General features: G+C 39.2%; 2 protein-coding genes across 2 annotated transcripts; one reads left to right on the forward strand and one right to left on the reverse strand.

Annotated features, from left to right (window-relative positions):
• The first annotated feature begins 936 nt into the window (after positions 1 to 936).
• Positions 937 to 18234, forward strand: cnn1b (calponin 1, basic, smooth muscle, b). The gene is made up of 7 exons (XM_079644374.1): positions 937 to 1189; positions 12927 to 13048; positions 15323 to 15389; positions 16170 to 16307; positions 16528 to 16644; positions 17258 to 17404; positions 17614 to 18234. Exons 1-7 carry the CDS (start codon positions 1130 to 1132, stop codon positions 17854 to 17856), a joined length of 894 nt encoding a protein of 297 aa, XP_079500500.1. The 5' UTR covers positions 937 to 1129; the 3' UTR covers positions 17857 to 18234.
• Positions 18235 to 20298: 2064 nt separating this feature from the next.
• Positions 20299 to 26387, reverse strand: elof1 (elongation factor 1). Its single transcript, XM_079644384.1, has 4 exons — positions 26304 to 26387; positions 24891 to 25022; positions 22664 to 22734; positions 20299 to 21249 (listed from the first exon to the last, which is right to left on the reverse strand). The coding sequence occupies exons 2-4, from the start codon at positions 25004 to 25006 to the stop codon at positions 21185 to 21187; spliced, it is 252 nt and encodes an 83-aa protein (XP_079500510.1). The 5' UTR covers positions 25007 to 25022; positions 26304 to 26387; the 3' UTR covers positions 20299 to 21184.
• Positions 26388 to 26644: the final 257 nt, after the last annotated feature.

Here is a 26644-nt window from a genome sequence, read left to right on the forward strand (position 1 = left end):
CAGCACGAGCAATGGTATTTTTATTCTCAGTTATTCGCACTTTCATCTGTCCCTGGCTTTTCCATAATGTTCCTCTCTGGCGTTCCTTTCCTCCAACGACATGTGTCTGGTACACACACACACACACACACACACACACACACACACACACACGCACACACACACACACACACACACACACACACACACACACACACACACACACACACACACACACACACACACACACATTCCTCTCCCTGGAGGATCAGCTCTGGAGTAAAAGAGGAACACCGACTCACTGCTGTGACGTCAGCAGAAGAACAAATGTCAGATTTGCTGCGTAATCCCACAGATATGTATGGATGTATACGTAAAGAAAAGTGATGGAAGAAGTACATTGTATATTGTATTTATATGGTGTGTTAAATATATTTCGTACCTCTTTCTACGGTTGATTCTTCCTTTTATTTGATTAAAGTGTGCCTTGTAAACATGCAGCTGTAACACAACTGTATATCCCAATTCAGGATCAAAACAGTACATCTAATATAATCTGATATAATGTTATATTTATTTATTGTTATTATTTATCCTTGGAGAAAATGGGTTTTGTGACAGTTCAGCATGTGCACATTATACTAATAGACTGCATATATAAAGATTGTACTACAATATATAATATTATATTAAGGTTATCGTAGTTATCATGAAATACATGTTAGGGCTATGACTGATAACTCAGATACATTCATTAAACATGACAGTGACATCAGAGCAGCAGCAGATCTGAACCCTGATGTGAACATCCAGTGAAAAGTGGAAAAAGTGACACTGATTAAATCTAATACCCGAGAGATGACATCACTCTGAGGATGCTGCGCGCTGATTGGACGGCGGGCTCGACCAATCAGCGTGCACACACATGGGAAGAGTTTAAAAAAGATTCAGAAAAGTGTCGGAAAGTTGTCGGAAGTCCTCCAAAGAAGCAGCTCCAAGATCCGCTCCGACGATAAACACAATAATTAGAAGTGAAGTAATAATACCCTCGGATTTGTTCGGGACTTTTCCTGTGTGTGCCTCCTGTTTCTCCTCTTTTTAAAGCCCTTATTTATACTGTAAATAGACCCCAAAAAAAGAAAACGACAGGATGACAACACATTTCAGGAGCGGACCTGCTTTCGGTCTTTCTGCAGAGGTCAAGAGTAAGGTAGGTTTACTTCATTTTACTTGAATTAAGTGTATTTTTATTAGAAACGGACTATATTTACTTGAATATTGGTTTTTGATGTCGCATTGATACATCAAGTGAACCGGTCAAGTGTCAGTGTGATGACGTACATTGTAAACAGTCCCACTACTGGACTATTTAAATATGTAATCCTGAATAAAGCTAACTTTTAGATTAGATAAATAGTTAAAAAATACGGTTTTCGTCAAATGGTGGTTAATAAGACATATTTAGGTCCATATATGGACATGTATAGGATCATTTTGGATCAATACAAGCTAGTTGTGGTTATATTGTTCCTCAATGTCACTCTTTCAATATGTAACCCTGAATAAAACTACCTTTTAAGTTAGATAAATAGTTGTAAAATACGTTTTTTGTCAAATGGTGGTTAATAACATATTTAGTTCCATATATGGATATTTATAGGATCATTTTGGATAAATACAAGCAAGTTGCGGGCATGTTGTCCCTTTATGGCACTATTTCAATATTAGTTCCTTAGTAAAACTGACTTTTACATTAGATAAATAGTTAAAATATAATTTTTTGGTTAAATGGTTGTTAATATGATATATTTATGTCCATACATGGACAATTATAGGATAATTTTGGATAAAAAACAAGCTAGTTGTGGCCATGTTGTTCCTCTTTTGCACTATTCTAGTATTTATTCCTGAATAAAACCAACTTTTAGATTATATAGATAGTTTTAAAATAAAATGTTGGTCAAATGGTGGTTAATATGATATATTTAGGTCCATATATGGAGAAATTAGGGGATATTCCTGAATAAATATAAGCAAGTTGTGGTCATGTTGTTCCTCTATGGCACTATTTTATTATTTAATCCTGAATAAAACTCACTTTTAGATTAGATAAATAGTTTTAAAAAATACGTTTTTATTCAAATGGTGGTTTATATGATACATGTAGGTCCATATATGGAGAAATTATGGTATGTTTTGGATAAATACAAGCTAGTTGTGGTCATGTTGTCCCGTGGCACTATTTCAATATGAATTCCTTTGTTAAACTCACTTTTACATTAGATAAATAGTTTAAAAATACGTTATTAGTCAAATGGTGGTTAATATGATATATTTAGGTCCATATATGGAGACATTATGGGATATTCCTGAATAAGCTAGTTGTGGTCATGTTGTTCCTCTATGGCACTATTTTATTATGTAGTCCTAAATAAGAGTCACCTAAAGATAGTGTTAGTTAAAAATAAACCTATTCAGTTTGGTTATTGGTCGAATGGTGGTTAATAACATATTTAGGTCCATATAAGGAGACATGATGGGATATTGCTGGATAAATATAAGCTCGTTGTTGCTAATGCTGCTAATGCTAACTCATTAAAACCTTCTAAAAAGGTGCTGAGTGTTTCCTTCATTTAGATATTTTTATTTGCCCGTTGGAGTTATTAAACCGGCTGTGATGTGATGTGTTTAGGCGTCTCATTCCAGTGTGAGTCCAGGTTTTGTTCTTGCTTTGGAAACAGCTTTTTACACACACTTATGGTGATAGATCACACGGTGAGGGAAGTGATTGTTTTGGAGGGGAAAGTAGGTTTTAGTGGCCAAATAATGTGAGTGCTTGTGAAGGAGCAGCGAGAGTGGAGTTGGGGGGGGGGGAGTTTGACAGGTATTGCAAAACTGTTATATTTGTACTTGGTAGTAAGAAATCAGACCGGCTGACACGTGAAGAAATGTGAGCGTTTTGGACGTTTCTGACAAGGATCTTATTGGTGTTAAGAGTTAAGATGCATATGAAGATATTACAGATTTTAAGAGATTATTGAAGCTTCATTTTTTTAAATTAAAGGAACATTATGTTAGCTTAACAACTTACTAACTGCGTGAGTGAGCGACACAGGGTCAGAAGTGAAGAAGCACTTAGATTTCCCTTTACTTAAGTATTATACTACATGGAAAAAGAACTTGGCTTGCATTCAAAATTTCACTAATGTAAAAGTCATCATTTTAACAATATGCACTCGTCAGGGTTATATAATTGTTTATTCTAGCATTAGGTTGTTCTTTTTTTTATTTATAGAATGTGTCCGCATTCTGTGTAGGTATGTCACGGTTATCCGAGTCAAAATAAGTGCGACATTATCCCGATAATCATCTAAATATGCTTAAAAAGCAGCTTAAAACACACTGGAATCCTTTCGTCTTATCGTTTGTTAAGATACAAGTATTTTTATTAAATCGTGTGACTAATATTTTTGGAAACGTGGTAGAAAACAAAGCGCTCACCGGTTAGAACACCTGAGTCCACCCTAGTCAAACAACCCTAAATAAAGTTATCATAAATCATAGGTTATTTTAAATAGTCTTTCTTACATCTGAACTTCTCTACCATAATCTATAAGCTGTTTCAAGTCATGTATGTTAAGATTTCCACGATTGACGCACTCCGCTATAAAAACCTATATCGTCTCTTCCCTGTTATTTGAACATTGTCAGGAGTCAAGGTTGACCACTCTACAAACTGTTAGTAGTTTAATTGCTCAGATTTTCTATTTTGATTAGGAAAAGATTAAATAATATGTTTGAGTAAAATATTCCCCTTTTAGAAATGAACTAAGAAATAACCAGTTAATGAAGAAACACCTCAAATCTGGCCTTAAATGTGCCTTTACATTCCACCACTGCATTGTGATGTACCCGGCAGAGTGTGAACACACACACACACACACACACACACACACACACACACACACACACACACACACACACACACACACACACACACACACACACACACACACACACACACACACACACACACACACACACACACACACACCTGTGAACATTCAGTCTATCACCATCCTGACAGGAAGCGATGGTACGCTCATTATTAACAGAATTCAGTTTTTGTCCGCCGCCTGGGAACAGAGGCATGAGTCAGAGCTGCTGACAGCATGAGAAAGGTCACCACCATCATCATCATCCTCATCATCATAGTTATAGTCCTGCAGGGATGTCACCCCTTCCCTGAATAGTGCCATCTCTCATCACAGCTTTAATCCGCCTTCAGAGGAAACCAGCATTCTTTCATCACTGCGTTCCCAGCGGGCTCTTAGTCACAATTACAGGGTCGACGTTTGGACCTTTTGTTTAGCTGTTTGCTGCCATGTTCGCACCTTTTCCATTAACACACTATTATAAGTAAGCTTTATTTGTATAGCACTTGTTATACACAGCATGCGGCTCAAAGTGCTTCGACCTTTTGGCACAAGACAAACAAATACTAAGATAACATTTCAGTCGAGTCAGAGGCTAAACCATATTAGCTCGTGAAGTGAAGAAGACACTTAAAATAACGTGTGTAAGAGCCACTTACAGTACGCACATATTGTAATGGAGATAACATGTTGATGTGGGCATGACGGATTACAAAGTTGTTAAATATCATTTAAATGTATACTATGTTTCTGTATGTATAAATATATGAGTAATGTCTCTGTTTGCTATCCTTCTGTTCTAACGAAGCTAAATGTTATTATTTCAGCTTTAAAGAGGCCCTATTGTGCTTTTTGGGGGTTTCCCTTTCCCGTAGTTTGTTATATGGGTTTTTGTAAATCGTCTGCAAAGGCTTAAATCTTAAAGTTCCTGATGATAGTGACAACCGCGCTTCTATTGGCTATCGCTCCACACATTGTACGTGATAGGCTAAAGCCCCCGTCACACTGTCCCGAAATTGACACCCGATGGACACACGATAAATGAAATGTTCAAATTCGGCACAGCAACTTCATGCCAAAGATTTTGCCACCGCTCACGAAGTTGCTGCCGGAGCCTAAGAAACTCCACCGGCGGTCGTACGAAGGCTTAAGATGCCCTCACGAATGTCCCGATGTTGCTACGATCAGAGCCGAATTTGAACATTTCCTTTATCGTGTGTCCATCGGGTTGTTTTATTGCACGACAAAATCATGTAAACATATTATGTAAATAACCCAATTTGTGTTCTGTGAAACTAAAAAGGATACAATATATTATTTTGAAGGCGAGGAAGTTGTTGTTGCTATGGAAACAACATGACGGAGAAAACTTAATATCTATAAAGACGGAGAAAGTAAAGAACAAAGTCTGAAAATATCAGTACAGTATCATAATACTTTAACATAATTGTTTGTGTTACTTTCGTTGCAGTTGTATGTCTTACATGTAATGTAAATGTTGCCTTCGTGTGTGGTTCGGGGCCATCTTCGTGCGAAATTCACAATTCCATATTCGTGTGTCCATCGGGTGTCAATTTCGGGACAGTGTGACAGGGGCTTAAGGGGCGGGACATCTGTAATCAGTTGACCAATCACAACAGGTTTATTGACATTTTATGGAGTCAGAATTAAGATACCCTGCATAATGAGTGGTTAATGTGGATTGTACGAACGTCCATTATACTATGGAGTACAAAAAGGACAAATATCAACGACTCGCTCAGTAAACGTACTGTAAGACAGAAATAAGACACAATATATCAGAAACAGGTTTATTATGAGGTAGGTTAACACATACGAGGAATTTGACGTGGCGTTATGGTGCGTGCATAACATACATACAAATTAAACCAAAATTAAAAACACAGATGGAAAACTATTTTAAGAAACATTATAACATACAAAAAAAATATTTGAAATTATATTAAAATATAGCAGTATTTACATTGAATATGGTTGAAATCGTAGAAATAGAATTAGAATAATAACATTTGTATAGCGCCTTTCAAGGGACCCAAGGCCGGTTTACATGGTGAACAAACAAACAAACAAAAGGGGCCAATAATCAAGTAAAAGATCAAATAAATATCCGTAGGAGTGGAAGCAGGTGGACTGTGATGGGTTATTAGAATAAAAACATGTGCAGTAATTAAAGAAACATGTTCATTTTATCCACACTTATTTTTGATGTGGGGCTTCAGGGGTCATGCAGGGATGTTGAGTTCCTGCGTCGTGACTTCAGAGAGAAGAAACACTGTCGGGTACATCAGAGAAATCTAAACGCCTTGTAAGGAGAGACCGCTCTGACTGGGAACTGGAGAAAGTGTCCCGACTCTAAACAGTTTACACGAACGACAAAACACCGGGGTGACAGAACACAGGAGCAGATACAGGCTCAGCAGGAGACCTTAACTCAGGGGAACTATTTCTCTGTTTGTGTGTGGAGGGATTTCCACCATCACTCACAAACAGACAGGTCGATGGTTTTATATTAATACATAAAACCAGGCAGGTTGCCGTGTAACATCAGAGGAGACTGGGCCAATTGTACATTCTCAAACTGCACCACCAGAGATTACTTTTTATATCATTTATTATCGATGTTTTGGGCGATACTAAGTGCTCAGAAAAACTCAAGTGAAAAGTAACAAATAAAATAATTAATATCTTGATCTTTTCTTGATTTCATTCTTCCATACCTGCATTTGTTGCACCCGCAAAAAAGCAAAACTATAAGTAAATATGTTTCTTTTAAGCTTGTGATTAATCTGATTAGTCACAGAATTGTATTGATTAATCCCTTTACATTTTTTGATCTATTGACAGCACTAATTAATACTCATGGTCTGTTCGAGGTCATAGAGGGGGGCAGGGATGACGTGTTGTTGTAGAACGAGTTGGAAGTTAGCATCACAAAGACTTACTCGATGAAAAGCCATTAGTTTTTTTTTTATTGTTAATGTTTATGTACTTAAACGTTTTGTTCTGCAGGATAATCTCCATATATTAACATCACTTTATAACTTTTGAAACGTAAATGCAATCTCCAGAAATAAAGAGCTAACATTAGGCTATAAAGGAACTACAGCACGGTCACATGACTTCACGTCACCACCGCTAAGCTAAAGGTGGCTAATGTTGGGCTATAAAGGAACTACAGCACAGTCACATGACTTCACGTCACCACCGCTAAGCTAAAGGTGGCTAATGTTGGGCTATAAAGGAACTACAGCACGATCACATGACTTCACGTCACCACCACTAAGCTAAAGGTGGCTAATGTTGGGCTATAAAGGAACTACAGCACGGTCACATGACTTCACGTCACCACCGCTAAGCTAAAGGTGGCTAATGTTGGGCTATAAAGGAACTACAGCACGGTCACATGACTTCACGTCACCACCGCTAAGCTAAAGGTGGCTAATGTTGGGCTATAAAGGAACTACAGCACGGTCACATGACTTCACGTCACCACCGCTAAGCTAAAGGTGGCTAATGTTGGGCTATAAAGGAACTACAGCACGGTCACATGACTTCACGTCACCACCACTAAGCTAAAGGCGGCTAATGTTCAGCTTGATGACATTTAGTCATCTCATGTAGACACGTAGAAGCTTCATCTACTCACCAGTGGGGTAGTTACTGGGGTATTTTATGTCGTAAAAGAAAACGTGAAAATGTGAGACCTTATTTCAGACATCTAAACAAAAACATTTTTCAAAACTTGAAGCCCTTCATCGTATTTTATGCAAGTTATTCTTGCATGACACCTGAACTTGTTTGGTTCCCACATGGTTGACTTGACTTATTGTTAGTCCTTTGGGGAAAACAAGTCGGGTAAATAAAGGTAATGTAATATAAATATGATCTAACATGTCATTTGAAAACTGAAGTGAGTATTTCAGTTCAGTTAGAGTGTATGCAAGGCTTATTAAACAAATACAAATGATATGTATTCAAGTACAGTTTTGAGGTACTTGTACTTACCTCTATTAGATAGTTCTCTATCATTTTGAACTTTGCACTAGTTTACTTAACAGGTTTAGTAAGAAACGGTAATGATTGTATTTAACAATACGATTCAATCAGATGTCTGTACTTTTTTAACAAACATACGTTCCCTTTCTGAACCCCTCCATGCTTTAATATTAATAACTGACACGTGAATTATCCAATATTTTAAAAAGATATACAAACATTTATTTTGCAGAACCTTTTTTTGTTTTTCCTGCCTCTTAAATCCTCACACAACCCTCAAATGGATCTTTTTATATCCTAATGAATGACTAACAGCTGTTGGGACTGCATGTGTAATCTCTACGATAAGAAGAACAACACAACTGCATCAACCCGTCCTCTCTTTATCAGACGGGATTTACCTGAACAGTCAGCTCGCTGTAAAAGGGCATTCTGGGACACAGAAATATGATCTGGGCCAATCGGAGAGAGGGCTGGAGACAGGGGAGAAAAAGAGAGAGGAGGGAGTGCTTTCGGGAAGCTGTTTCTCCCAAGTTTGGTGTGATGGCCTGGAAGCTGCTTTGAAATACTGTGTGTTTGTGTTGGCTGCTGCATCTGCAGAACATTCAGGAAGCAAGAGGTGTGTGTGTGTGTGTGTGTGTGTGTGTGTGTGTGTGTGTGTGTGTGTGTGTGTGTGTGTGTGTGTGTGTGTGTGTGTGTGTGTGTGTGTGTGTGTGTGTGTGTGTGTGTGTGTGTGTGTGTGTGTGTGTGTGTGTGTGTGTGTGTGTGTGTGTGTGTGTGTGTGTGTGTGTGTGTGTGTGTGTGTGTGTGTGTGTGTGTGTGTGTGTGTGTGTGTGTGTGTGTGTGTGTGTGTGTGTGTGTGTGTGTGTGTGTGTGTGTGTGTGTGTGTGTGTGTGTGTGTGTGTGTGTGTGTGTGTGTGTGTGTGTGTGTGTGAACGGGGAGCAGCATTAAACCCCATACCAGAATTTAAAGTATTAGGGGCAACGTGTTTGTGCCAATAAGGAAATACATGGAGAGAAGAGGCAGGAATGTCCTCAGGCATTTTTTATTCTTTCTTCCAGTACTTTTTATAAACCTTACCTCAAAGTGTTTTTACTACAGTGAGACTTTAAAGCCTCATCCTTTCTGAGAAAACAATGGGTGGAACAGCTTATCTTTAGTTATTAAAGGGGTCATATTCTGCTAATGTTCAGGTGTATATCAGTATGTAGTGTCTCTACTTTAAAGAGTCCTCTCCTGCTGATGTTCAGGTGTATATCAGTATTTAGTGTCTCTACTTTAAAGAGTCCTCTCCTGCTGATGTTCAGGTGTATATCAGTATGTAGTGTCTCTACTTTAAAGAGTCCTCTCCTGCTGGTGTTCAGGTATATATCAGTATGTAGTGTCTCTACTTTAAAGAGTCCTCTCCTGCTGATGTTCAGGTGTATATCAGTATGTAGTATCTCTACTTTAAAGAGTCCTCTCCTGCTGATGTTCAGGTATATATCAGTATGTAGTGTCTCTACTTTAAAGAGTCCTCTCCTGCTGATGTTCAGGTGTATATCAGTATGTAGTGTCTCTACTTTAAAGAGTCCTCTCCTGCTGATGTTCAGGTGTATATCAGTATTTAGTGTCTCTACTTTAAAGAGTCCTCTCCTGCTGATGTTCAGGTGTATATCAGTATGTAGTGTCTCTACTTTAAAGAGTCCTCTCCTGCTGGTGTTCAGGTATATATCAGTATGTAGTGTCTCTACTTTAAAGAGTCCTCTCCTGCTGATGTTCAGGTGTATATCAGTATGTAGTATCTCTACTTTAAAGAGTCCTCTCCTGCTGATGTTCAGGTATATATCAGTATGTAGTGTCTCTACTTTAAAGAGTCCTCTCCTGCTGATGTTCAGGTGTATATCAGTATGTAGTGTCTCTACTTTAAAGAGTCCTCTCCTGCTGATGTTCAGGTGTATATCAGTATGTAGTGTCTCTACTTTAAAGAGTGCTCTCCTGATGATGTTCAGGTGTATATTAGTATGTAGTGTTTCTACTTTAAAGAGTCCTCTCCTGCTGATGTTCAGGTGTATATCAGTATGTAGTGACTCTCCTTTAAAGAGTCCTCTCCTGCTGATGTTCAGGTGTATATCAGTATGTAGTGACTCTACTTTAAAGAGTCCTCTCCTGCTGATGTTCAGGTGTATATCAGTATGTAGTGACTCTCCTTTAAAGAGTCCTCTCCTGCTGATGTTCAGGTGTATATCAGTATGTAGTGACTCTCCTTTAAAGAGTCCTCTCCTGCTGATGTTCAGGTGTATATCAGTATGTAGTGTTTCTACTTTAAAGAGTCCTCTCCTGCTGATGTTCAGGTGTATATCAGTATGTAGTGTCTCTACTTTAAAGAGTCCTCTCCTGCTGATGTTCAGGTGTATATCAGTATGTAGTGACTCTACTTTAAAGAGTCCTCTCCTGCTGATGTTCAGGTGTATATCAGTATGTAGTGACTCTCCTTTAAAGAGTCCTCTCCTGCTGATGTTCAGGTGTATATCAGTATGTAGTGACTCTCCTTTAAAGAGTCCTCTCCTGCTGATGTTCAGGTGTATATCAGTATGTAGTGACTCTCCTTTAAAGAGTCCTCTCCTGCTGATGTTCAGGTGTATATCAGTATGTAGTGACTCTCCTTTAAAGAGTCCTCTCCTGCTGATGTTCAGGTGTATATCAGTATGTAGTGTCTCTACTTTAAAGAGTCCTCTCCTGCTGATGTTCAGGTGTATATCAGTATGTAGTGTCTCTACTTTAAAGAGTCCTCTCCTGCTGATGTTCAGGTGTATATCAGTATGTAGTGTCTCTACTTTAAAGAGTCCTCTCCTGCTGATGTTCAGGTGTATATCAGTATGTAGTGTCTCTACTTTAAAGAGTCCTCTCCTGCTGATGTTCAGGTGTATATCAGTATGTAGTGACTCTCCTTTAAAGAGTCCTCTCCTGCTGATGTTCAGGTGTATATCAGTATGTAGTGACTCTCCTTTAAAGAGTCCTCTCCTGCTGATGTTCAGGTGTATATCAGTATGTAGTGTCTCTACTTTAAAGAGTCCTCTCCTGCTGATGTTCAGGTGTATATCAGTATGTAGTGTCTCTACTTTAAAGAGTCCTCTCCTGCTGATGTTCAGGTGTATATCAGTATGCAGTGTCTCTACTGAGACATGTCTCCATGTTTTAATGTTCAAAAAGCTCTTTCCTCATACTGTCTGTGCTGCAGCACCTCTTTTCACCCTCTGTCTGAAACCAGAGCCCAGTCTGGTCTGATTGGTTAGCTGGCCGGCTCTGTTGTGATTGGTCAACCGCTTAGAGATGTCCCGCCCCTTAGCCTATCACGTACAATGTGTTGGAGCGCTGTAGGGAACACTTTGCAGACCTTTTAGTTTCCGTAATTTATTTTGGATTTGATTTACAATGGTCCTAACACACTATTTTATATTACAGCTTTTCATGGGTATATCTGCTCATTAAAGCAACAAAATAATACATTTTACGGAGCCAGGGAGAGACGATGCATTCTTATTGTTTCTGGCCTTACCTCAAATAATTTGTTACTGCTTTAAGATTTATTATGTGTTCTAATCCTTTAGGATTAAAAGGGTTATTCTGAGTAAGTGAAAAGCTGGCATGGCATAGAAACACATTAAACTGTTGAGTCTTTCTTATTCATCTTTACTCAGTGGGTTTTATTTCCAGCTTATTTCCCTGCTGCTGTGTTGATTCACTTTCTCCTTGGAAATGTTTGGAAATGAGTAGGGTTGCAAAAGTCCCGGAAAGTTTTAAATTTGGTAAATTTGGTCCCATGGTAAATTTCCATGGGAAGTTAAGCCGGGGAATTTTGGAAATATTCCATATTTGAAATAAATAAATACATTTAAGTTTTCCGCACTCTCGCGGGAATATCTCTGCAATGGAGCGAGCTTAAGTTTCCCAGCGCAACACCTTCATCACACATGTTGCCACTTATTTTTCACCATTTTCAGGCGATTTGTAATCTGTTCTAGAAAAACGATGTGTTTTTGGATATTTGGGGAGTTAAGTCCACGAGTGTTTTTTTATTAGTTAAGTGGTCCTTGGTATGAAAATGTTTGAGAAACACTGCTCGAGATGAATACATTCGCATGTGATATTTGCAATTTAAACTTTAATAAATATATTACCCCATAATATCATCAAAACCTACTTCACTTTGTGTCGTCCGCAGGCTCAAATGTGTGGCTTCATTTGTGCTTTGGGCTCAAAAGTGTGATCCAGTCTTCTAGAAATCATCTGTGCATGTGATGGAGGAATGCACAGTGCCTGTAGGGGGCGTGGTCTCAATAGCCATGCAGTAAGCAGTGTGCTATGTGCATGTGCTTGAGGAATGGCATGGATATTGAAGTGTGCTTCAATGGCATCTGTTTGTTTTAATCAAGATTATGCTCAAATATACTTTCCCCAACTATATTTAAATTCCCTATGAAGAGCCACCCTTCAATTTAGAAAATTCCCAGTTCATTCCCATGGAAAGTTTCAATCTTTGAAAATTCCCGGAATTTTGCAACCCTAGAAATGATACAGGAATTACACACAGATACAAATAAAGTGACACCATTAAATTAATAATGCTAAATCAGAATTATATCCACTGGAATTCACACTATTTGATAAGATCTGGTGCACATATCATCTTCAAACGATCAACTAGAGGCACATTTTGAATGCTTTTTAACCAAATCTATTCCTATATTACTTCACATATACATCGTTTATTTCTTCCAGCATTTCTATTTGCACCATTGAGTCAATTGCGCTTTCAGCTATTGTGCATTTGACAATAAAGCCTTTGAATCTGCCTGATATTCTTTTTCCTTTGACATTTACTAAGAAGATCTAGTTTTGGTCATGGAGAGTTTGACGGGCTGACGTCAGCTGTTGTTTTGTTACAAGAGTGGAAATGAAACAGTAGTCCTCTGATCTGATGTTTGACCTTTGACCTCCCTCTGACCTCTCAGCTGGCGGGGAAGTACGACCCCCAGAAGGAGGAGGATCTGAGGCTGTGGATCCAGGACGTGACGGGGAAACATGTCGGGGAGAACTTCATGGAGAGTCTGAAGAACGGAGTCCTGCTGTGCGAGTGAGTGGGAAATAACACCGAAACATCTTATTCAGCATTAAAGGTCACATATTATGCAAAATCCACTTCTTCATGTCTCTTCTACATCAACATGTGTCTCCTCTTCTTCATGTCTCTTCTCCATCAACATGTGTCCCCTCTTCTTCATGTCTCTTCTACATCAACATGTGTCCCCTGTTCTTCATGTCTCTTCTACATCAATATGTGTCCCCTCTTCTTCATGTCTCTTCTACATCAACATGTGTCTCCTCTTCTTCATGTCTCTTCTCCATCAACATGTGTCCCCTCTTCTTCATGTCTCTTCTACATCAACATGTGTCCCCTGTTCTTCATGTCTCTTCTACATCAACATGTGTCCCCTCTTCTTCATGTCTCTTCTACATCAACATGTGTCCCCTCTTCTTCATGTCTCTTCTACATCACCATGTGTCCCCTCTTCTTCATGTCTCTTCTACATCACCATGTGTCCCCTCTTCTTCATGTCTCTTCTACATCAACATGTGTCCCCTCTTCTTCATGCCTCTTCTACATCAACATGTGTCCCCTCTTCTCCATGCCTCTTCTACATCAACATGTGTCCCCTCTTCTTCATGTCTCTTCTACATCAACATGTGTCCCCTCTTCTCCATGTCTCTTCTACATCACCATGTGTCCCCTCTTCTCCATGTCTCTTCTACATCAACATGTGTCCCCTCTTCTTCATGTCTCTTCTACATCAACATGTGTCCCCTCTTCTCCATGTCTCTTCTACATCAACATGTGTCCTCTCTTCTTCATGTCTCTTCTACATCAACATGGGTCCCCTCTTCTTCATGTCTCTTCTACGTCAACATGTGTCCCCTCTTCTCCATGTCTCCTCTACATCAACATGTGTCCCCTCTTCTCCATGTCTCTTCTACATCAACATGTGTCCCCTCTTCTTCATGTCTCTTCTACATCAACATGTGTCCCCTCTTCTTCATGTCTCTTCTACATCAACATGTGTCCCCTCTTCTTCATGTCTCTTCTACGTCAACATGTGTCCCCTCTTCTCCATGTCTCTTCTACATCAACATGTGTCCCCTCTTCTTCATGTCTCTTCTACATCAACATGTGTCCCCTCTTCTTCATGTCTCTTCTACGTCAACATGTGTCCCCTCTTCTTCATGTCTCTTCTACGTCAACATGTGTCCCCTCTTCTTCATGTCTCCTCTACATCAACATGTGTCCCCTCTTCTTCATGTCTGTTCTACATCAACATGTGTCCCCTCTTCTTCATGTCTCTTCTACATCAACATGGGTCCCCTCTTCTTCATGTCTCTTCTACGTCAACATGTGTCCCCTCTTCTCCATGTCTCTTCTACATCAACATGTGTCCCCTCTGTGGAAAGAGACTCTGAAAGTTTCAGGAACAAAGATTCTCTCTCTTTTTGATCCATTTCTATAAAAACCTGTCTGAAAATGAGCTGATCAGATTTTGGCCACTTTATGATGTCATAACGATGTGTTGGCTTGTGTAGCCATTAGCCAATCAGCAACAAAGTTAACCACCCCCCCCCCCCCCTCCTTCCTCATCACCTGAATCTCCTCCTAGAGCAGGGGTTCCCAAAGTGGGGGTCGCGAGATGATTACAAAATAAAAATGGAATTTTTTTTTTTTTTTATTTAATTAATTTTAATAAACAATTAAAAAGAAATATATATATATTATTTTTTTATTATTATTAATAATAACGTTTGCATAGACATTTTCAGGGGCGGACTAGCCATCTGTATAATTTCCCCGCAACGAGGCTGCCCTTTGACAATCCACTAGCGCAGTGTTTGTGCGGAAAACTGAAATTAATTCACTAGCACACCCCCAAATGTGGGTGTAGTTCCTTTATAGCCCAACATTAGCCGCCTTTAGCTTAGCGGTGGTGACGTGAAGTCATGTGACCGTGCTGTAGTTCCTTTATAGCCCAACATTAGCCGCCTTTAGCTTAGCGGTGGTGACGTGAAGTCATGTGACTGTGCTGTAGTTCCTTTATAGCCCAACATTAGCCTCCTTTAGCTTAGCGGTGGTGACGTGAAGTCATGTGACCGTGCTGTAGTTCCTTTATAGCCCAACATTAGCCTCCTTTAGCTTAGCGGTGGTTACGTGAAGTCATGTGACCGTGCTGTAGTTCCTTTATAGCCCAACGTTAGCTTTCTACTCCTCAAGATTACATGTACACTTACAAATGTGTTATATGTGGAGATATCCTGCTGAACACAACATGAACGTCTTTCTGATTTTGTGTCTCTTTCTCTGTAGACTCATCAATGTCCTCCAGCCTGGCTCTGTGAGAAAGATCAGCCAATCCACTCAGAACTGGCACCAGGTAATGTTTGAGCTCTGAGGAGAGAAAAGATTCCTTATTTGTCCGGCGAGTGTCAAAAAGTCAGGGCTGTTTTCCAGAGCATGTGGAACTTTATTTAGTCTGCCGTGTTGACGTTGATTGACGTTCCATAAAGTAGCTGCTTTATCAAATGAAGCAAATCTCTGCATGGCTTTTAATGAAGAAAAGTAAACAGTGCTCCTTTAGAGCTTAATTGAAGTGTCCTTCCCTAAAACACCCATTTTTGCTATTTGTTTGTATCTTGATTACTGTATCATCTCAGATAATATATATTTATTTTCACCTGCATTCCTGATTTTTTTTTTTGTAAATATTTCCCCCTTCCCAGGTGCGGTAACTCATTTTAGATTGTACCTTTTAATGGTCCTAATATATTTTTTGCATTGTGTTATTATTTATCATAAGATATCATGTGACAGCATATCAGGCTTTTTTTTTACAGAGCGAGAACGGTGGTAACATCCGGAAAGAAACGTCATGAATTTATAATGATTTTTTATGACATTTATGGGGTTTTTTCCTGGTGATTTTTGTAGATTACTTCTTCAAATTTGTATTATTTTCACTCGAAATATTCTGCCCTTTCCAGTTCTGTAACTTATTTGTATTTGTACCTACAACAGGCCAAAGACATCGTCATACAGGCTAGCTGTTTCCAGTCTAAACGGCTCTTATTGTTAGCTTCATTTTGATCAAATACAAAGTGGAACAAACCACTTGAGATCGCAGAATAGACTCTTCCATTGTCCTCTTTCTCCTTAGCTGGAAAACATCGGGAACTTTGTGCGTGCGATCACAGAATACGGCTTGAGGCCGGACGACATCTTTGAAGCCAACGATCTGTTCGAGAACACCAACTACACTCAGGTCCAGAGCACCCTGCTGGCTCTGACAGGCATGGTGAGGACACACACACACACACACACACACACACACACACACACACACACACACACACACACACACACACACACACACACACACACACACACACACACACACACACACACACACACACTCTACCTTTGTATTGCATACTACTGCAAGCGCTGTCAGTAGAATAATAAAACCAATGTGTATAAAATGCTGTTTCCATCGTTTCCCTCTCTGTCTCTCTCAGGCCAAGTCCAAAGGCTTCCACTCTAAATATGATTTAGGAGTGAAGTACGCGGAGAAGCACCAGCGCCGCTTCGCTCCAGAGAAACTGAAGGAGGGACGCAACGTCATCGGCCTGCAGGTCAGAGACAAGAGAGAACATTCAGTCATGTACCATGCTGCAGTGTTAGCCTTTTGGGAGCACAAAGTGTTAGAAAGGTCTCCCTGGTCCCCGGCTTGAGCTTCAATCTCAGGATCCATGTATCTGTGATCCTCTCCAGAATGGAAGTAGTCATCACATACAGAGCATCAACTAGTTCCTGAACAGTGTCCTTCACATGCTGATATCCAAGAGAGGGAGTTCCACAGTCACAAGATGGAGGAATAGAAAGCAGTATTCAATGTTTACTTCAGATTAGCTCCACGTCAGAAATGATCATGCTTGTCATATGTCTCTCTCCATAGAGGCTGAATCATCATGTTAATCACATAGCTATCATATGCCTCAAACAGTCCTGATGCTCTTCTAGGTAATCACACATCCTGTCATGTTCACAGCTACAGTTGGGATACCTTTGTTAGCATGTTAGTCTCATGTTGGAAGAGGACATTCACTATTTTCACAACACAAAGCAATGTCAAAGTGTTCCTTTGGACTCTGGATGATTGTGTCGACAATAAATTGAGAAAACAAATTTGAAGGTTAATCCAATATGAATATAACAATGTCCTCACTTTATCTTGCTGTTTCTCAGATGGGCACCAACAAGCTGGCCAGTCAGAAAGGCATGACGTCTTACGGCACACGGCGCCATCTGTACGACTCCAAGATGGCGATGGAAAGTCCTCTCGACCAATCAACAATCAGCCTGCAGATGGGCACCAACAAGGGGGCCAGCCAGGTGAGGATGGGGACTGATGTTTTTATGTTAGATCGATTTTTGTTCTTTCGATTCTCTGAATACACATTACCCTGCACAATCAAGGCCAAAATGATAATCACCATTATTTTTGATTAAGATTAAAATCATGATTATATCACAATTACTCATTTGTTAAATCACGTTTACATCACCTGTCTCCTCCATCTTGCTTTCTCTCTCTCCTCCAGGCTGGTATGACGGCTCCGGGCACACGGAGGCTCATCTTCGACAAGAAGCTGGATCTGGAGTCCTGCGACAGCTCCACCATCTCGCTGCAGATGGGTACCAACAAGGTGGCGTCGCAGCGGGGCATGACGTCCTACGGTCTGCCGCGCCAAGTCTACGACAACAAGTACTGCACCAACCCCACCGAGGCCCACAACAACAACAACGGGGGGGACGAGTTCGACGGCTACCAGTACGACGACTAAAATAAAAACCTCCTCCCTCCCTACGCTTACCGTCAGACGACCAGAAAACACGACTCTTTTGTCTTTGTGTCGAAGCAAACTGACTGTTATTTAACACCGATTGACGTTGAACTTCGTCCCCCTAAAGCTTTATGAATTTGTCTTTCCTGAGTTAAAGAAAAAATAGCGTTTGCACTGACCCTTACGTCAAAGATTTCCATATCTGTGAGGATTTTTATTTCCACAAAACAAAAAAAACAAGCCACACTCAGATTTGTGCTATTTATATTTTTCGCTTTTTTACTTGCTTTGTAAGAGAGTGGTGCAGGAATGAGTCCTAAAACCCGGAAGTGAGTTAGCATTTCAGTACTTTCACATTTTGTTAGACGACATCAAATATATCAGTAAAATAAAAAACACCCCACTGGTGAACGTCACAAAGTGTTTTAAATACAGCTACATTTGTGACTAAATGAGACAAATAAACGTCATCACGTCCAACATTAGCCGCCTTTAGCTTAGCGGTGGGACGTGAAGTCATGTGACCTTGCTGTAGTTCCTTTATAGCTTAACACTAGCCGCCTTTAGCTTAGCGGTGGGACGTGAAGTCATGTGACCTTGCTGTAGTTCCTCTATAGCGCAACATTAGCCGCCTTAAGCTTAGCGGTGGGACGTGAAGTCATGTGACCTTGCTGTAGTTCCTTTATAGCTTAACATTAGCCGCCTTTAGCTTAGCGGTAGGACGTGAAGTCATGTGACCTTGCTGTAGTTCCTTTATAGCTTAACACTAGCCGCCTTTAGCTTAGCGGTGGGACGTGAAGTCATGTGACCTTGCTGTAGTTCCTTTATAGCTTAACAGTAGCCGCCTTTAGCTTAGCGGTGGGACGTGAAGTCATGTGACCGTGCTGTAGTTCCTTTATAGCCCAACATTAGCCACCTTTAGCTTAGCGGTGGGACGTGAAGTCATGTGACCTTGCTTTAGATCCTTTATAGCCCAACATTAGCCGCCTTTAGCTTAGCGGTGGTGACGTGAAGTCATGTGACCGTGCTGTAGTTCCTTTATAGCCCAACATTAGCCACCTTTAGCTTAGCGGTGGGACGTGAAGTCATGTGACCTTGCTTTAGTTCCTTTATAGCCTAACGTTAGCTTTTTACTTCAAAAATCTTAAAGTTGTGTTAATGTGTGGAGGTTATCCTGCTGAATAACATAAACGATTGTTGGCTACAGATCTTATTTCCTGCCAAATCCAATAGAAAAATCCCATTGGCTTTTCATCGAGGTAGCCCTTTGCTATGCTAACTTCCTGTTCGGCCTACAAAATTCCTCATCCCTGCATCGTTCTATTCGGCATTTACAAACTACCTTTCCCAATCAAGTGTTGAGAATCCAAAGCTCCTTGAAGAGGAAACAAGCGACCGAGTTGGTGCTATTGAACTTTGACCCCGTTGGAACCGAGTCCTCGTCGACATTGGAGCTCCGCGGGGATTTTTTTTTACACATTTTTCGGGGTCCGCAGATTGACCTGGAGGAATCGTAGCTTTCTTTTTTGTTTTCTGTCATGTTCACAGGCCTGCCAGATCACGCCTTTTTTTTTTTTTTTTAAACGGGGATAATTTCCATGGCTTTGTGTGCAGTTTGATAAGGGGACAATGCTTGTATAAAGTGAAAGAGCAAAAGTAGGTGTTGTGAAATATAGTTTGAAGTTGGGTTAGTCACTACTAGTAGATTTTGTCCTTTTGTTTCCTCCATCTTTTTCTGAATTTGCCTCAGTCAACTTTAGTGCTGTTGCTCCTTGCGCACTTTACCCTTCTTCACATTAAATTAAACAAGTACATTTGATCAGATATTGTACTTACATTTGAGGTACTTTACTTGAGTATTTACCTTTTATACTTCTACACTGCCATATAGATAGCCACATATATTCAGGGTTCTTACAGTTTAAGAAAAGTTAGATTTAAGACTTGTTTTAATGCCAATCAGAATGAAATGTGCAATAATTTAGCATTTGCGATTCCACTGACTTTAATCCTATCATGCCAAGTTGTACTTTTGACTCCAATATCTAAGTTAGTTATAGTTACTTTACAATTGAGGTAATTAAATAAGTTGTAAGTATAGGTAACAATATTGTCGTATTAAACTCACTATGGCAATTTTTCTTGGGCAGTATTTCTACCTACTTTTTCCTGAACAACTTCTTAAAGGCAGGGCTTATAATGTGGTGTTTTTCCATTATTGCTACTTGTACTCAAGTAAAGTATCTTTTAATTGCTAAGGGAATAATGCCCAATATAAAAACTGTTAACCCACCGAATGTCATGAATGTAATGTAATCGAAAAGTTTGACACTAGCTGTTACGGGGTTCATTTTCAACCCATTAGAAGTAAAAGAAAAGTGCATTTACAAATTGACTGATAAGGCTGAGGCACTTGTGATCTAGAGGAACAACATAAAGCAGTTTAATATGAAATATTTACATTTATTGGCTTTGAAATAGTGTCAGAAAATGTAGATTAGAGCTCTTGAATTCACCATCAAAGTGTGCCCTCTAGTGGAGGGAACGCACATGTACACTTACTGTATTTTTTATTTATCAAACATTCCCTTTGTTCCCTCGAATGTCGTTTTTAGTTCTGTCCAAAATGCTAAGTAACTTTCTAGTAACATTTCACCTTAATGTGATGGCTTTGTTTCAACGTTGTTTAAATGCTACACTTTTTCTAACTTCTTGATTTTTCGACTTGTACGCGTTTCACTAAACATGACATTTGTGCGAATAAAAAACACTTGAAAACAGCTTTGATGACATTTTCTTAAAAATACATTACCTAAAAATACACAGAACGTAGTGGAATACAAAGTATATGATAGTGATGTATGTACTTATAAACAGGTAAAAACACAAAAGCTTGGTAAAGATTTGGCTTTTAACGGGGTTGAAAACTAAAAAAAACTACTTTCACAACACAATTCTGTTTCATAACCATACTTATTACAACTAAAATAATAAAAATAAATACGTGGAATGTTTTACGCTGGAGGGAATTTCAGTCATTTACATTTAAAACATACATTTTCAGTCCAGAAAAAGTGAAAAATCGCAATCTAATAGTGAAAAAAACATATTTCTTCCTAATCTAATCATTGACGTATGGAAACTATAACACAAAATGGCGGCCCTCTGTCCCAGCCAGAGGGACGTGTGATGCTCAGCCACACTGTAGCAAAATTGGCCAAACAAAGCAAAATAAAATAACGCTTCAATTGTTTGATTTTGCTACATCGTGCTAAGCTAATTAATGGACAGGAGTAAAAGGATAAATGGGGTAAACAGGAAACCGGGACTATTGATTGGCTGCTTCACAAGCGTCGATCCAATCACTGTAAACGTCCACCGCTTCGGAAAGATCTGAAGAGTAAACGTTAAGAATGAGGTATTTCAAAAATGTGTTTCTCTGCCTTAAACCTGACTTTCTTTATTGGCTCATTTCACAAACATTACGATATCATTCAAACAAAGACACAAACACACGGGACCAAACACAATCCGACTGTAATGTTCATATAGTGTCGTATGTTCTTTGAAATCTCATGTGAACGCCCAATTGAGACAAAAGTTACTCATAATACAAATATCTTTACCGTGATATTACTTTGAGGCGGTTATAGTTTTACGAATCCCACCCTAGCTGGATTGATGTTAATAAACTTTAATTAAATTACGTATTACACATCAATTTATTTCTCGCATGTAATTTGTAATATGGTGAAGGTTGTATCTGTTAGTTGCTATCTACGTAGAGCAGGGGTGTCAAACTCAATGTCATCACGGGCCACATCAGCATTATGGTTGCACTCAAAGGGCCGGTTGTAACTTTAAGACTATAAAAAATACATACATAAATATTTAATATATATAAAATAATGTATTATATTACCTTATTGCCTCTGCATTGGATTATTATCGGATAGGGTAATAACTTCATAATTAACTACGTCTGAAAGCAGAAGTCTACGGCAAATAATTGCAAGTCTCTTCAGTGAGAATGTCACAAAATGATTTTAAAAGAAAAGCCAAAGAAAAAAGAAAAAAAGTAGAATTAAAAAAAAATAAGTCAAATTCTGAGAAAAAAGTCAAATTTGAGATGCATTGTGGGATATGTAGTTTATGGGCAACGTGATTCTGTAAATCGCCATGTAACCGTATAATAAACATATTATATTCTTTGCAAGCTCTTGTGGGGCCCCAGAAAATTAAGTCGCAGGCCGGATTTGGCCCCCGGGCCTTGAGTTTGACACCCCTGACGTAGAGTGATTTTTTATTTAAAAAACGTAGTTATTAGTGAAGAGCCTTGTGGTTACAGCAACGTAAACGCAATGTCCAATGTGTGGAATTTTACACCCCTGCCCCCAATTTGAACAAACAACACAACAAACATTTCAGTTATTTAGTTGGTTGTTAGTTTTAGTTTTGTTTAAGCAGCTAAGATAAGACTGTATTCATCCCGAAGGAAATTGTTGTGCCAGAGTTACAACAATACAATAAACACAGCAGCATGATAGTCACATCATTAAAGTTAATATTAACAGTATTTAGTCGAGCAAAAAAAACGTAGTGGCAGAAACGTAATTTGACGTTATCATAACACATTATTAATAATAATAATATTGCACATGTTATATAGCAGCGAGTGTTTTGTAATGATGAATGATTTCCCAAAGTTCTAACATTTCCCAACAATTCAAAGCAGCACATGAACGCACCACGAGTCAAAACAAATAGAAACGCATGATTTTAAAGTGTGTTGTTTGTTAAAGGATACAGGTGATAGGAGTCTGGAACTCCTCCAAGCAAACGCTGCAGGATATAATTCCCGTGTTGCGCGTTCGTTCCCTAGAAAGACAGTTAGTAGTTAGTAAAGCTGTATCAAGTTCGGCGACAACTAAAAGGTACCATGGGGTCGGATTAGAATTTTCCAAAGGGGGGTTTGTTCAGCACAGAGGTGGGGAACCCTCCAGCCTCAGGGACGTATACGGTCCGCGAGACCATTTGATACGACCCTCGAGGTAATTCATAAACACACGTGGTATATCTCACGTCACGTCTTCAATATGAAACAGGACATGTAACTTGTTAGACGCTTTTAACCAAAGTGACTTACATACATTCAGTACTGTGGGTAATCCCCACAGGAACAATTTGGGGAAGTGTCTTGCCCAGGGACACAACGACATGCTGACTGCAGTGGGATTCGAACCAGTGCCCCTGTGATCCGAAGATCAGCGCACTAACCACTGAGCCACAGCCTCCCTCGAGACCGTAAGTGTCATTGATAGCAGCGAACTTAATATGACGAGTAATAGAGATGTCCCGATCTGATCACGTGATCGGGGATCGGAGCCGATCACGTGATTTTCAAAAGATCGGAATCGGGAGAAAAAAATCGGGGATCGGGATTTTTTTTTTTTTTTTTTTTTTTTTTTAAATTCTTTTATTCAATGTTACAAAACAAAAATGACCATGTTCAAGTCTTAAAGTTATCCTGAGGCCTTAGTTTTGGTTTCAAATTACAGAACATCATGTATGTGTTGCTTCTTTGGGGCTTGTTTTCATAGAGCTGGTTGCTCATTTCTCTCAAATCTGGCAACAGAGTGGGCAGGGCGCAGTGTCTAATTGTAGCAGTAAGCTAACGAGTACGGATAAGCTTTATTTTGTTTTGATCCAATGCTGCACAACTGAACTGATCCAATGCTGCTGTGAAAGAAAGAAGCTATATCCATGTTGGATAGAATATCCAATTTAAATAAAAAAATAACCTTAAGGGACAACTTGAATGCTTTTTTTCTTTTTTTTCTCTTAATGCATTGCATAAAGATCGGATCGGGAAAAATCGGTATCGGAAAATTGTTAAAATCAAATGATCGGAATCGGATCGGGAGCAAAAAAAGGTGATCGGGACATCCCTAACGAGTATTAAAAAGAGAGAGGTGGATGCAGAATGTCGGACTCTCCAGGAGGAACGGACGAATGGTGATGTTCAGCTGGTTCTGCTGTTCTGTTCACTCATGGTGCAGATTAGTATCCACTGTTCCTCAGTTTGTTGCCTTTAAGTTTTCATTACATTCCTGGAATTCAAGGTACCTGCTATGAGAGTCTGCAGTTTGGTCCTTATGCCTTTTACACACTCTCTCCAAAGCATAACAAAAAAACATTGAAAATAAAACAGAAAGATATCTGGATTCAGAGTTTGCTTTTCTTTGCGCAGCATAAAAGAAAGGCCAAATGAATGGGCTGTGAGTTTTATTTTTCTTAGCAGAGGCTGAGTTCAATCATTTGTACGGCCCCCGGAGGATGTTGTGGAAATTGAAATGGCCCTTGAGAGGAAAAAGGTTCCCCACCCCTGGTTTAGCATGAAACACTTGAAATGACTAAAGGACAAGTTAAACAACAAAGTAGAAAGAAAGTGAGGTGAGAAAACTATTTCTGCTAAAAAGTGAGCAATGATTGAGTCAGAGTTAAACATTTGAGATGTGTGTATCTCACACTGCACTGTCACTTTAACGGCCCCTACACACGGCGGCGTGCGTTGCCGCTTCAACGCTTCTGCCCATTCCCTTTGAATGCGGTGGCGTCACGATTCGCCGAACTGCATTGTGGGAGCAAAGCTTCTCTCGCGGTTCTCGCTGCAAAAGTCGACGGAGGCGTCAGCCAATCGAATCATATGCCAGTGCAAGCTCTAGCCAATCAAACCGCGTGCTTGTGTGTCTGGGGCGGGAGATTCATGTGATTGGTTGTTGGTCGAGTTTCAGCCCCCCCCCCCGCCGTGTAGGAGCCGTAATTCATGTACCTTTGCTTTTAAATGAGTGTTTTTAAATGCCATTTTATAATATAATGTCTTTCATTTTTGGAAAGCACTTTGAATTGCCTTGTGTTGAAAGGTGCTTTATGAATAAACGTGCCTTGCCTTGTAAATAATAGAAGTATCTTAGTGATGTTTCTCAAGATGCCTTTCTCCATTTCTCTGTTTTGGTTGTTTTTTAGTTACTTACATTTTAACATCGCAGGATTTCTCGTGGTTGCAGAAGGGGCAGGTGAACTGGACGTCCAGGTTCCCGGTCATTTTCTTCTTGGGAGGAGGCTTTCTCTTCGACTTCCTGCGCCCCATTTCTAACGCTGTTTATCTGCAGTGAAAAACACAAAAAGAAATGTTGAATTATAGCTCCTTTAAGCTTTCCAAGAAGCCAAAGCACTCCAGTGTTTCATGTGCAAACCTGTGTGTTTGTTGTTGAACTATTGGGAAGTTCCATTGCCAAGTATTGCACTGTGGGTGGGAACAGGATTTATTTGACTTGTTTAAGATAAGATAAGATGGAGCTTTATTAATCCCTGTGTGTTCAGTAGTTTAGCAGCAACAGGGTGAGAAGGAAAAACAGCACAGATTCATATAAGATGAATACAATTAAAATGATATACAGGTAAGTAACTGTTAAAATAAGAAATGAATTAAATGAATATTTATACACATTTGAGTCCAGATTGTTAAATATATTGACATGTATGTGTGCCGGTAAAAAGTTATTGTGAAAAGTTTACCAAACATACTAATAAACCATATACATATAGACAGTTTTAAGCCACAACATAGTGTGTTATGCCCTGTCATTTCTACATAGCATTTTTGTTAGAAGAATTCATTTTCAGATCAAATCTCAGTAGTATTTGTTTACAACAGTCAAATGCTACTTGATGATACTATATTAAAAGTCTAATAATGCCATATACAGTGTATATAATAATATACCACTTATGGAGTTGTTTAAATTGTTTACTAAGTATATTTTTCTGACAATACTTCTGTCTTCTTTACTTACTTAAGTAACGTTTACTTCATGTTACTTTTACTTGTAATTAAGTATTTTAACATTATATTTTTGGGAACTTTTACTTATGTATAGGACCTGAATACTTCTTCCACCACTGTAGATTTATAAAAAAATTATCCACACATTATTTTTTTAGGATAACAGCTTGCTTTTATGCTCATCTGCCTCATGCAAATATGTGCAGTATTGTTATGGAAAATGGAAAGCTGTGCAGATTGTAAGAGAGGTAGCTTGTGGACAGATGTGCAAAAATGTCTCTAGCTATTTTAACGGATTTTATTTTAAAGTAACCATCCCAACAGTGCATTTATTACAGCCACTTTCTCCATTTACCGTACAAATATTGTTCAAAAAAAACTACGGCGACCAGGATGAGGAAAAAACCATTGAAGCGCCAAAAAGCTACAAGCTAAGAGAGCTAACTCGCTAGCATTGACTAACCTCTGGGAGGAGACACTCTGTGACTAAATAAGAAGCTTATAATAAACGACTTTCCTTGCAAGAACTACGTGAGTGTTAGGTGTGTTGTTGGTTGTGTTATTTCTTATTTCGGGATGATGTGAGTGTTGTTTTTCTCACCAAAAGGATGTCTTGTAACGGAGGATGCTCTGTATTCAATTTCATCCGGCTACTACGCATCATCTCTTTGGGACTGCGTCTGATTGGTTACTGGGAGATCATGACCGGTTTTGATTGGCTCTTTAAAAAAGTTGACTGACAGCGTTGGTATCCAATAGAGGACCATGATTTCTAAATTAACTCCCGCCTCCATTGCATATTTTTGAATTATTAAATTAAACTAGACAGATAGATAGATAGATAGATAGATAGATAGATAGATAGACAGACAGACAGATAGATAGATAGATAGATAGATAGATAGATAGATAGATAGATAGATAGATACTTTATTGATCCCA

This window comes from Notothenia rossii, assembly GCF_949606895.1.
Source record: "Notothenia rossii genome assembly, chromosome: 8".
Lineage (NCBI taxonomy): Eukaryota > Metazoa > Chordata > Actinopteri > Perciformes > Nototheniidae > Notothenia > Notothenia rossii.

Bases quoted from the DNA above. Each gene is read 5' to 3' on its own strand.
- cnn1b (XM_079644374.1), top strand. From the start codon at position 1,130: ATGACAACACATTTCAGGAGCGGACCTGCTTTCGGTCTTTCTGCAGAG. The intron at 15,390-16,169 runs GTAATGTTTGAG...CTTTCTCCTTAG, and splicing joins CCACTCAGAACTGGCACCAG to CTGGAAAACATCGGGAACTT. The intron at 16,645-17,257 runs GTCAGAGACAAG...GCTGTTTCTCAG, and splicing joins GCAACGTCATCGGCCTGCAG to ATGGGCACCAACAAGCTGGC.
- elof1 (XM_079644384.1), bottom strand. From the start codon at position 25,006: ATGGGGCGCAGGAAGTCGAAGAGAAAGCCTCCTCCCAAGAAGAAAATG. The intron at 22,735-24,890 runs GTAAGTAACTAA...CTGTCTTTCTAG, and splicing joins AAATCCTGCGATGTTAAAAT to GGAACGAACGCGCAACACGG. The intron at 21,250-22,663 runs GTATCCTTTAAC...TTTACTCTTCAG, and splicing joins GTTCCAGACTCCTATCACCT to ATCTTTCCGAAGCGGTGGAC.